Source organism: Erpetoichthys calabaricus, chromosome 14 (assembly GCF_900747795.2).
Source record: "Erpetoichthys calabaricus chromosome 14, fErpCal1.3, whole genome shotgun sequence".
Lineage (NCBI taxonomy): Eukaryota > Metazoa > Chordata > Cladistia > Polypteriformes > Polypteridae > Erpetoichthys > Erpetoichthys calabaricus.
In genome coordinates, this window is record NC_041407.2 from 59,765,438 (window position 1) to 59,778,482 (window position 13,045).

The 13,045-nt window shown below is 35.8% G+C and overlaps 1 protein-coding gene across 1 annotated transcript in view; it reads left to right on the forward strand.

The window, feature by feature from the left end:
* eif3i (eukaryotic translation initiation factor 3, subunit I) overlaps window positions 1–13,045 on the forward strand; it is a 342,432-nt gene that overhangs the window by 1,589 nt on the left and 327,798 nt on the right. The window contains exons 3-5 of the mRNA XM_028819126.2: window positions 5,854–5,941; window positions 8,503–8,568; window positions 10,514–10,663. Of these exons, the coding sequence (XP_028674959.1) occupies window positions 5,854–5,941; window positions 8,503–8,568; window positions 10,514–10,663 (304 nt within the window). The remainder of the gene's footprint in view (window positions 1–5,853; window positions 5,942–8,502; window positions 8,569–10,513; window positions 10,664–13,045) is intronic.

Genomic DNA, 13,045 nt, shown 5'->3' on the forward strand with positions numbered 1-13,045 from the left:
TTGGCTTTTTACTGAAGCTCTTTAAATAACTACATAAATAAATACACACACACACATCAGAATGACTGTAAAGCAAGAAAATTCTAAAGAGAGAAAAATTCTGACTTCACTGTCACGGTCCCAGCAAGTCTTTCTGCAAATGTACTGCTGTCAGCATAGTAAAGTCCCACTTTCATTTTTTAACACACCTCTGCTGAATAACTAGTTGGCTAAAAGTCCTCAGTGTTGGTGTGTCAGAGAGAGGATGTGCGACATTGTTCATAATGGCACTCAGTTTTCTTTTAATTCTGCCCTTCGCTACAACCTCCAGGAGGTCCAGAGTGCCTCTGATAACAGAGCTTTCCTTATATTTAGCTTGTGTGTTCAGTGGGCCTCTCCTGAAGTGATGTTATCAGCCCAGCACACTACAGCATAGAAAATTGCACTGGCTGTCACAGAATTATGGAAGATGTGAATGATATGAATTCTCATTTGAAAGGAACACCGCCTATTCTGCCCTTTCTTATACAGTAATCTGTGTTAGGAGACCAGTCCAACCTGTCATTAATGTGGACCCCCAGGTACATATAGGAGTGGACCACCTCTACATGCACTCCTTGAATAGTGACTGGAAATGGATCTTTGGTGTGGTGAAAGTCAATAACTAGTTCCTTGGTTTTACTGATGTTAAGATGCAGATAGTTCTCTTTGCATAAAGAAAAAAACATCTCCACCTGACCCCTGTAGTCTGTCTCATCCTCTTTATCAGTACACCTCACGAGTGCAGAATCATCTAAGAATTTCTGCAAGTGACATGACCTGATCTTATATTTATAGTCTGAGGTGTATAGAGTGGAGAGAAAAGGAGAGAGGACTGTACCTTGTGTTGAGTTTCACAAACTGCGGCCAGCTCAACAGTCCATTATCCTTGACACAATAGGCCCATCCACATGCATGAGTATACCCCTTAACAGGTATGGCTTGAAGGTTGTGGAGAAGTCAAAAAACATAATCCTCACAGTGCTGCCAGCTTTGTCCTGGTGAGACTAAGCCTTGTGGAGCAGATAGATAATTGCATCCTCCAATCTAGTGTTCGTCTGTTAGGAAAACTGAACTGGGTCCAGATGGTCTACCAAAAGAGGACTAATGTAGTCCAGGACCAGTCTCTCAAAGGTTTCATAATGTGTGAGATGTTAAGTGCCAATGGTCTGTAGTCATTGGATGAAGAGGCGCCTTCCTTCTTTGTAATAGGAACAATGTAGGATGTTTTCCACAGCAGTTGTACTTTCTGAAGACTTGACTTTTCTGAAGTCTGAACAGGTGACAGAGGATATGGCAATGTTAGTCAGCACAGGCCTTAAGAACTCGAAGGACCATATGTCCCACAGCTTTTCCTGTGTATAGCTTCCTGAGTTTTCTCCTTACTTGGTCTTCAGTTATGGACTCCTTACTTGGTCTTCAGTTATGAACAGTCTACACTGATGGTCAGAGGTGGACTTGTCACTGGCCATTACAGTTGATGTTGTAGGAGTTGCTGATGTAGAAGGGATGGTGTGGGAAGACAGGCCATTGGAAGAAGGTGGCAGTGGGAGGGAAAATCTATTTAAAAAAAAAAAAAAAAAATTGGCTCAGGGTGTTAGCTTTGTCCAGATTCCCTTCTAGCACCTGGGCCCTGGATTGTGTAAATCCCGTAATTATACCTAGGCCATTCCAGACATCCTTCATGTTATTCTGAGTGAGTTTGTTTTATGTTTTAGCTTTGTAAGCTTTCTTTCCTTCACTCAGCTTTCTCTTTAGCAAATGCTGTATGTCCTTCAGTGTATATAAGGATATGGTAGAAGAAAGCTAACACGTAAAGATACAGCAAAAAAAAAATACAAATTTTATTAATTTTGTGTACATGTAAATATATTGGAACATATTTCTAAATGCAAATTAAGGAGTTAGATCTATTTGTGAAACTGGTTGGTATGAAAACCTGCAGCTTCTGTTGTACCCCAGGACTGAATGTCATTGTCACTTGGGCCTGGTTTGTGGATTGCCTGCTTTAGAACAACAACATTTTGTGGCTTCTATCAAAGTTACAGGTTCATTTCCTTCCAGTAATTTAACATTTTATCCACTCTTTCTATATTTTTTGTTACTTAAGTATAATTATAGTAGATTACGGAGTATATTTTTTATAAATGCAAGTCAGTTAATGTGCTATATTACTTGCTCAATTAGAATTTGATGACCTATATTTAGTGAAACAATTATTTGGCATTGTTGATTTGTCATAATACATATGGCATAAAAAAATTCTTCTCATAATTACAAAATATTTTAAACAATGACATCTTGTAATGTACTTAACTGAATTAAAGTTTAATTAAAAAAGGTTTTCAATTTTTCTCTGGAAAAACAAATATACAATTTATATTCTCGTGCAATTAGTTGATATTGGCAATTAAACACTGCTTAAATGTAAATGTATATGCACTTATAGGTTTTAATCATTAATTGCATTGTAGCTGTTTGCTGTTTTATAAATGTTGTAAATGTACATTTTAAGTTGTTTTTTTTTCTTCTTCAGTGTATCTGCCAGGCATTCATAATTATTGAGATGTAATTATAAATATGGTGTACCATTTTAATTTGATAGTATTTGTTTCTTAGCAAAACTTGTGCTGTATGATACACAGCAACAAATAATGAACACAATACAAATCTTTTAAAAAGCTTATTGTTTACTAAGCAGCAATCTAAAATTTGTTTTTATCTTTTTCCAATTAAATATGTAAGCTGCTACACTTATAACAAGCTCGCTATCCAAACTCAAATGGTGTCTGTTTTAATTTAAAAGACAAAATAAAAAGGTCTGAATACATTAAAGTAGCTTTTCTTGCTGTTTTGTCTAATTGCACAGGTAGACTTCTCAAATTCCTATTTCTCAGTTTTACTCTACTTTCTTTAATGTAAAGGCTAATATTCCAGTCACCATAAAACATGCCTCCACTCATTGCTCTTTGCTTGTCCTACATGAAGTTTGCTGCCAAAAAAGTGACTATGATGGAACTTTGTGTAGACAACTGTTACTTTTTTAAATTTGGAGCATAGACAAGCGAAATTTACTCATGGTAATAATGCTGGATTAGGTTTGTCATGGTGTTGCCTTTACTTGCCACAGAAGTACACTACAACAAACAGTAGTTTGTTTGTCATGGGACTTTGCACTGCCAGTTTTAGACATAAGCTCCTCGCTTGTTAACGCGTGTTTTTCCTTCTTCTATCGTGTTTTTTTTTGCCAGGAGTCGGCTGGTTTGTTGTGCGTCAGATGTGCTGTAGACTAATTATTCCAGGTTGAAATGAATCAAAATTTTCCTTTTTACACATCACCCTAAACCAGAAGTTCCAAATTAATTTATAAAATCAATTATTCACCCATGTCTAGGAAGTATTCAACAGTTTATGTTTATATGTTTTCCCATATCTAGAGGTGGGCGGTATGACCAAAATTCTATATCACGGTATTTTTCTAAATTCTGCCGGTTTCACGGTATTAGATGGTATTTTTTTCCCCATGCATGAGTGGATGTTAACCACATTTTCCACTGCAATTACTGCAGTAGACTGGCTAAGAATAACTTATTAGACTGTTATGAGAATTGTACATCGTACAAAAAGACATTTTAATGTGCACACAAGTATTAATCCAGGTTTGCATAGCCCCATAAAGTGATAGTTTTCAAGGGGGTGGCACTAAAGAGAAGGAATCACATTGCATGACAGATGCAGTCAAAATATAGAACCTTTAATTGAACAAATTTTGCAAAAGCTTAAACTATGATTTTGACAACATATTTTCAACCATCCAAAGAGGCATTTAGACTTAGTAAAATATCCAGAGGTGTTTGTTAAAAGTTGGATTGCACTGAACACGTCTTAGAAAAGGAATAAATAGTAAATATTTTTTGTAAACCAACTACTCTTTCTGTTGTTAACAATCTCTGTCCACTGACAATTTTAAGCGACTTTTTAAACAATTTTACCATCATTAAACTGCATAATATTTAAACTAATAAATAATAACAATAAAATACATAATAGTATTACTGATAGCTGCACCATTACTTCAAGGCTTCAAGCCCAGGTGCATTACACAGTATTCATCAAATTAAAATAAAATAAAACAAGTGCAACTTGGTGATGACATCTTACCAACTATACCATCATTTAGACAAACTGCATTAATATGGACCTTGCTTTAAGCTAAGCTATATACATAAATAATAAAAACTTCAACTTGCATTTATAATGCTGTTTGTGGTATAGCTCTATGGAAGCGCATTAGGGCCACTGTGAAGAAAAAAAAATATGGACACGGAAGAAAAAAACAAACTATATGTCGAGAATAAATTCGACATGTTGACTATGTCAAGATTAAAGTCGACATTTCCACTTTAGATAGATAGATAGATAGATAGATACTTTATTATTCTCATAGTTTATTTTATAATTAAAGTAGAATGTTGTAAACTAAACTTCATCCTAAAATCAATGTTTAATTTACTAGATTTTCTCAAACCCCGTCACAAGTTAATGCAGCACATCACATACTTTGTGTTAAGTGTTCCCCGACCCAGTCGTTAATCACTACGCTTCTTAAACTGACTTCCTCCGCACTAAGAGGAGGCGCCTGCAGCAATCACTGCACAGATAAACGTCTTTGTGAAATTAAAACTAGTTATTAACTTGGCCGACGGAGTGTTCAGAACTTTAAAAATATCTTCGTTATACATGTTTAATTATGCCATCCATTCAGAGTTGCGCCCATCTCTGAACAAGTCGCCAGCACATCTTGGGATCAATACAAGCAAAACATACACGAGCAAATACAAAAACAAGTACAACTTGGCTTGCAGTGTTATCCAGTAGTATAGAAACAGTATTTACACATCTGACCTTTTAAAACCAAAGTATCTCCAGGAAACGGACGTGATTCCTTTTTTTTTCGACAAAAGTTCTTCTGTGTCATTATGTTCAACTTTATTGTCAGCTTCAGTTTCGGAATGCTCTCTGTCCATTTTCACCGCGCGGCATACCAATGCTACCGCCCACTATTTGGTGGTGTAGCAGTGAAAAAGAGCCCTAGTGCAACAAATCTGTGTTTAGCGGTGTAGCAGTGAAAAAGGTCCCCACTTGAACAGTTTCCCGCTGCGCCACGTTCCGAATGTCGTTTAGGCAATTTAAACCGGTGTTGCGGTATAAGAAAAATCCATATCATAAAAAAAATAAAAAACGGTTTTCGGTATGAACCGGTATACCGCCCAGCACTACCCATATCCATGTTTTTTTTTCCTCTCTGGGTACTTCCATTTTTCCTGTGTCACAAAGATGTGCATGATAGGTTAATTACAGAGTCCAAATTGGCACAGTTTAAATGAGTATTGCTTTATTCATGAGTGAGGTTTGGGGTGCGTTGTTACCCCTTCCTGTGTCTGAAGCTACCAGTTTCACTTCTGGCTTTCCATGACCCCACATTTGGATTATGTAAATTCAGAAAAATCAAAGAATGGAATGATGGTCATGCATCGAGGGGGTAGTCCTAGAAAGTAAACTCTTTCTTAGCCTAGATTTATGTATTCCTCCAAAATTCAATATGTAATTATTTTTTCTCTTTGATTTGACACATTTCTCCCATGCTTTGTAATCTCATGTTGTTTTTTGTTTTTTTTCTTTGCTTATAATCTTCTCTTTATCCTCAATGTTTAAAGATGTCGGGTATGAACAAAAGATAACAGATACAATCTTTTTCATTTTGAGCATGAAGGCTAATACACCTCTTTAAGTTTTTAATACTTAATCATATTTTCCGTCTTCTTTTATAAACAGGTAGTCAATGTGTGGTACTCTGTTAATGGAGAGCGACTTGGCACTTACAGTGGTCACACAGGAGCCGTGTGGTGTGTAGATGTAGATTGTATCCTTTGACTTAGCATGGATTTTATACTATGAAAAGGTATGGCACAGAGACTGCACAATGTATGAGTAGAATATTGCCCATTTACCTACATGTTTCACTCTATTTGCCATAATACTGGTTTCTTGGAATTTGATTTTCTGACCCTTGTAATGTGAATGATAATCACTTCAGCTGGGAATGGATGATTCTGTATGTGACAGACCTTTTTTGGTACTGCAAAGTTTTCAATGGTCTGAAATTTGATAATTACTACTTTTTGGTAAATGTTTGTTCCATTAGGTTTACCACAAGTACAATATAAGATCAAGGAAAGATCAGGATCCTCATTGTGCTGCATAGAACTGGTATGAAACGAACTACCTTTATTTCATACAGCATCTTTCTATAGTGGACACCATTTACGGGTGCTTTACTATTACAGACCTATAGCCTGGTTGTTTTACATTTACAGTATTTATATATTTGTTGTTCAGGTCACACAGTGAATTGCACTTGGATAATGAAATTGTGATTTAAAGTCTGATGTAGTATGTCATTGAGCGTGTTCATTAGACTGATGAACAGATGGTAGTTCCTTGGTACTGGTCTGTAGAAGAGGGTGGTTGTTACATTTTGCAAATCCATAGTTTTGCAGAGAAGCCATTGCAGCTTGCACAGTATGAGCGAGAGCCATTACCATGAATTTTACATTTAATATACAATAGATAAATTTGTCATTTGTGTCTCAAACTACATCAAATGACTTGTAATGACAAAGTGAATGTGTTTTCAGAAAGGATTGCAAATTTATTAAAAATCAAAATCTCTTGAGTAAAAGGCATATGACAGTATTCTTAGAGCATGAGGAAAAATACACTTTTTTGTCTGATAATACAAAAGTTGAACTCTTTGGACAGAGAGATCTTTGAAGAAAATCTGCTCCTGTGTGCTTGCAACTTCAGACTGTGGTGATGGTTCACCTTTAAGCAAGACACTGACCTGAAGCATTCAACAAGGGGAATGCTGGAGTGGATTTGGGAGAAGTCTGTCACTGCACTTGACTGAACCAGCCAAAGCCCAGACTTAAACCTCATAGAATGGGGGTGTCAAACCTGGGGGCCCAGAGGGCCACAGTGGTTTCAAGTTTTCATTCTGACCCTTTTCCTAATCGGTGACCAGTTTTCACTGCTAATTAACTCCTTTTCCCTTCATTTTCATAGCCCTGTTTTTAAGGATTCAGTCCTCTGAATTGATTCGTTTCTTCATTAAATGACGGCCAAACAGAAATGAGACGTGAAAGGAGCCAACAGGTGATCAGCTAAATTGGGATTTCAAACACCAACCAATCTCTTAATGAGAAGCCGATTCTTGCTGGTCATTAAACCTGTTATTTAATTCCAAGGCTTGTTGCTGCTCTCGTTCTGCCACAGCAGACATTTCCAAAAGTGATGATTTTCTGTTTTTTCTAAGAACATCGTCAAAATGTTTTGGTGACCTGAGAGATCAACCTTACCGAGACCTTCACCTTTCTTCATTTTCAGATACTGTGCGGTGGGCACAGATGAGCTGGTCATGTGGCAGCTCATTTTGTGTCTCATTATTGTTTGGCTGTTAATTAAGGAAGAAGAGACAACTAGGGGGCCTGAGTGAAGTTAATTAAAATTAAGGCAAAAGAAGTTAATTAGCAGTAAAATGGTTAGAATGAAAACCTCAGCCACTGTGGCCCTCCAGGACCAGAGTTTGACACCCATGTCATAGAACATCATTTTGAGAGACCTGAAGATTACAGTTCAGATGTTTACCATCTAATGTATTGGAGCTTGAGTGGCTCTGCCAGTAAGAGAAACTGTCCAAATCCAAGAGTTCAGAGCTTGTAGAGATTTATCCAGGAAAACTCCAAAGCTGTAATTGTAGATAAAGGGGGCCTCTTCAAAGTAGTGAATTAAGGGTCTGAGTACTTATATAAATGAAAGATTTCAGTTTTTGAGTTTTAATGAATTTTCAAATCTTTCTAGAAACACATTTTCACAGTGTCATTTTGTGTTATTGAGTGCAGATTGATGGGCATAAATGGCAAATTTATACATGTAAAATTAAATGTACAACACAGTAAGGTGTACAGAAAGTGAAGAAGTCTGAGTTTTTGAATATCTGCTATTAAGGCATTTTTTTGCAAAAACAATCCACGTACGAGAACACTTGCAGATAGATAGATACTTTATTAATCCCAAGGTGAAATTCACATACTCCAGCAGCAGCATGCTGATACAAAAAAAAAAAAAACTATTAAATTAAAGAGTAATAAAAATGTAGGTGAAAACAGACAATAACTTTGAATAATGTTAACGTTTACCCCCCCAGGTGGAATTGAAGAGTCGCATAGTTTGGGGGAGGAACAATCTCCTCAGTCTATCAGTGGAGCAGGACAGTGACAGCAGTCTGTCACTGAAGCTGCTCCTTTGTCTGGAGATGACACTGTTTAGTAATACCCTATGGCATTCTTTGATTTTAATTAAAAAATTTAGGTAAAGTTGTTTAGTATTTTGTGTAAAAGCATTTTCCTTTACCTGAACGGACAGGGGACACAAAAAGTGTGTTGACTGGATCTGCAGACAACACTTGCCGATTATGGGACTGTGAAACAGGTAAGTCTAGGGCTGAAGATACTGTTTCTTCTATAAAAATGTGAGTATTCAATGCATAACTTTCTTTGGGCCATTAAGTGCTTGTGTCTGGTCTGCAGTGTATGGTGTGTTTTATTAATTTATGCCTCCACAATATATGATTGTGCTGTTGATTTTGATAAAGTGCTCAGTGTCTGAGGTCTTGTGGAGGCCGATACTGAGGACTGGAGAGGACATTATTTGGTGGCAGAGAGGAGCAATGGGTTTGATGCCGATTGTCAGCAACCCTGAGAAATGTGATGAAGATGTTTGTGAGAGAAGAGGGAGGTTTGTTATGATGGTGCAGGTTTTAATATATAAAGAGGCTTGCTTTTTGCATTAGTAGCCTAGATGTGGCCCTTTTTTTTTTTTTTAAACTGGGAATACAAATATGAAAAAATGTAAATAGTCATCTAACATGTGCCCCAAAAAAGTGTAGCAAAGTTAACAGATGTTTTTAGCAAGATAGCCTATTTTCCAAATGCTACCACATTATGTAGAATTTCAGGAGAGTGCCCAAATGTTTCAGTAGTTATCAAGCAGCAGTTATAATCCAAAACTACTTTCACATCCAAAATGCTAACAGAGCACTATCAAGGAAATAATTAGTACCATTCACTACACTAAATAATTTTGGCCACTTACTTTAAAACTGGTAGTGACTTTCACACCGTTTACTAGCATATATATATATATATATATATATATATATATATAATCTCAGATCATTACAACTGAACTAATGTCAAACCTACATTCATGTAAACCTAAATCCTATAATCCAGAAGTTGCCAATTCTTTGAAAGTTATATTGAGTATTTATTGGTTGCAAAAAATACCTTTCACAGTAGATATCTAAAACATCCAGAAATGTTTTTATTTGTAAGTAAAACTGCACTGGCTGCTGTAATTTTAGTTGTGTTTTTTGTAAAGTCAGTGTGACCCTTTATATTGTGTGCAGCAATAAAAAAAATGTCAACAATTCTAGTGAAAATCTTGCTCTTCTGAAGACGTGTTTCAGCAGCTACTAGGACTGAATGTTATTGGAAAGGTGTTTCACTGGCAAACTCAGAAAATGTACATGTTGTTTGTGTTAATGCTATCCTCTGCGTGTGTTTTTGTGCTCTTTTTTCCAAAAAGTGAATATTTTTTTATGTTACTTACCCCATGTACTTTATAGTGGTGGCCAAGAAAAAGTTTGAATTTGTTTTTTTTTTTTTGGGAGAAAAAGCACAGTGGCAATGTTGTGAAAAATGACTGTGTAAAAAAAAAAAAAAAAAAAAGTCTGCTTGTTTTTTGTACAGTCGCTTGCTCAAAATGTACAAAACAAATGCATTTTTGCTCAAATGTTGTTAGTTACTTCCTGAATTATCGAGGGCTATTCATGTCAAAAAGTCCTTCTGGTAAATCTTTTGAGTTTACAGACCACAGACGTGGATTATGTGACATAAGGAACATGCGATTTTTTTTTTCTTCCTTTTGACATGGATGTTTTTCATGAAATATGCCACTGTCCAGCGTTGGTCACCTATTCATCCCATTGATGAGAATCTCTCATAGGCACTTTTTCTAAGAAAACATGAGATTAATTTTTTTGTCTTGGCTACCTCTGCAAAATATATAGGGTAAGTGCCATATTTATAATATTAAAAAAAAATGGGGAATTCCTATTGTAAGTTAGCACATTCACAGCATAATACCTGAGTTGAATGTGTGTATTTGCAAGTGGAAATTATGGGTCAAAGCAGTGCTTCTGCTTCTTTTGTCAATTTTACTTTAAAAGCTGTTTTTGCTGCATTCAACATAAATAATGTACAATGACAGTGATGCTTGCATCTGTTAAGATATCTGAGTAGAAAAACTGTAAAGGACAGTTGACACCAGAGAAGGTGTATTTTCTTATTCAAGTTTTTATGGATTCTTGCAGGAAAGATGCTTGGACAACTGAAGACCAGCTCAGCTGTGAGGACCTGTGGCTTTGACTTTAGTGGAAACATCATAATGTTTTCAACAGACAAACAGATGGGTTATCAGTGTTATCTGAACTTTTTTGACCTTCGAGACCCTTCACAGATGGGTATGAAGCTTAAATATATTACTGTTTATTCTAAAGAGATTCTCATTTCTACCCTGAATTTAGTGATATGTCATTCCACCCTGATCAACAATTTACAGAAAACCCCTTTCCACCATCCGTTTTCATAGTATAAGAGAAGTTTTTAATGAATTATGTCATTCTTGCTAGCATAGCTTCCTGCCTCTGGTGTTTTTGTGTTTGCATTATGAATCAGTATTATCTTTTTATATTGTATTTTAACAAAGTTTAAGTCCATTATTAGATTGATAAAAGCATAATGTTTATATCTCAAAAGAATCATACTTGCACTCGCATTTTAGGTATGGTCTCCCAAAAAGGTTTTCATGCTATTAATTTTAATATAACACATTGAAATTTGCATAGTTACTGTACAGTTGCAGTACAGGATTAGAATGATGTTAGTTACATTTGTGTTGTGTAGTACCGTCTCCTCCCACTAGATACTGTCGGACAGGTAAATGAGCATCAGGTTATGACAGCATTATGAGGAAGAAAGGAGATTCTTAAGTGCTGCTGGGAATTTTTTTTTTCTTCCTTAAATATAGATAGAGGAAATGGGATATGTGGAATCTGATCTAATCATAAAATCATTTGATTTTTTTTTTTTTTATACCAGTGGAATACTCTAAAGCAGGGGCGCCCAACTCCAGTCCTGGAGGGCCGCAGTGGCTGCAGGTTTTCATCCTAACCCTTTTTTAAATGAGTGATCTGTTTTTGCTGCTAATTAACTTCTTTTGAATTAATTTTAATTGACTTGGTTTTTAAGAAATGTTTCCCTGAATTTCTTCGTTCCTCTGAATTGCTTCATTTCTTTCCTTAAATGGCACCCAAACAGATGTGAAATGTGTAGTGAGTGAGCCAACAGAAGACCACCTAGGTCAGGGCCTCAAACTCCAACCAATTTCACTCCAACCAGTTGCTTAATGAGGCATTGATTCTTGTCATTAATTAAACCCGTTCTTTAATTCCGTGGCTTGTTGCTGCTCTCGTTGTGCAATAGCAGACATTTCCGAAATTGTGGATTTTCTCTTTACTAAGAGCAGATCACCATTCCTGAGACCTTCACCTTTCTTTTTCAGATATTGTATGATGTTCACAGTTTGCTGGTCCTGTTTTGGCTTATTTTGTATCTCAATATTGTTTGGCTGCTAAAAAGAAACAACTGAGTGGATTGAGTCTTCAAGAGCAAGTCAAATAAAATTAAAAAAAAAAAGTTAATTAGCAGCAAAAACAGGCCACTAATTAAGAAAAGGGTTAGAATGAAAACCTGCAGCCACTGCGGCCCTCCAGGACTGGAGTTGGGCACCCTTGCTCTAAAGAACACTTTTTAGGCTGCACATCTAAGAACACTGCAGAAGTTCGATGCTGCATTTCTTAGCATTGTTCTGTTTTCAGCAGTATAATACACATACTGTTGTTGCACATTGTTTTTTAAGGTCTATTAATGCTTTTGGTTGACAATTTGGATTTGAGGCTTTACTGGCAAATTACTGTCATTATTACTCTTTTATGTCTGTTATTGGAAATAATTGTATGTACATTTTGGGGACACTATACATTGTACATTAATCGTGTTTTCTTTGTTTTTTTTGTGCTTTTAAGCCTTTTCAGAAATTTTATTAAGTAGAAAATGTATGTATTTTATCTGTGTTTTTAGCATTTTGTGTTTATTTGCATGTCATTGTCTTTTTTTCCTAACTTTTGTATCATAATTAGTGTTTAGCACATTAGGCTTTAAGTGGAAGAGCTCTTTGTAAGAGTAAATTGAATTCAATATTTCCTTCTCTATGTAACAAATTTGTTTGAAAGTTATTTTTAAATGCTCTAGAAAATCTGATACTGTTACTCCACGGCTTTTGCCTTCCTCAAAGTTGACCTGGTAATGTGTGTTATATGCTTTTTTTTTTTTAAGCCACACTATTTTTATTGGCCTTTGTTTTGAATTATTGCTAAACTGATATATATATATATAATTTTTCTACGGTGAATACCTTACTTCTACAAGTGCAGACCTGTATTGTGTACATAATGTTTCAGCTGGTACCCTTACATATTATAGCCCAATGTGTTAGCAGCTAAGAAATACTTCCTACTGTACGCAGCTAAACACAGTAATACGATAATGTGTGTTTGTCTCCTCTTTTTGTTGTTTTGTTTTCAGCACTTAAACCTTGTGTTCAATAAGGGTGTGTTTTATACTTTCATTGCTTAGGTTTATCCAAGTATTCTCAAATATTTTAATAGTCCACAATAAAACATATGCTCAGTGAAACTAAGAGGGCATGTAGGAACAGTGTTTTTCTATCAGTTGCTAATTTTAATAAGCATTCAGAAGATAGTGGGTTCCATCTTGGGTGTATT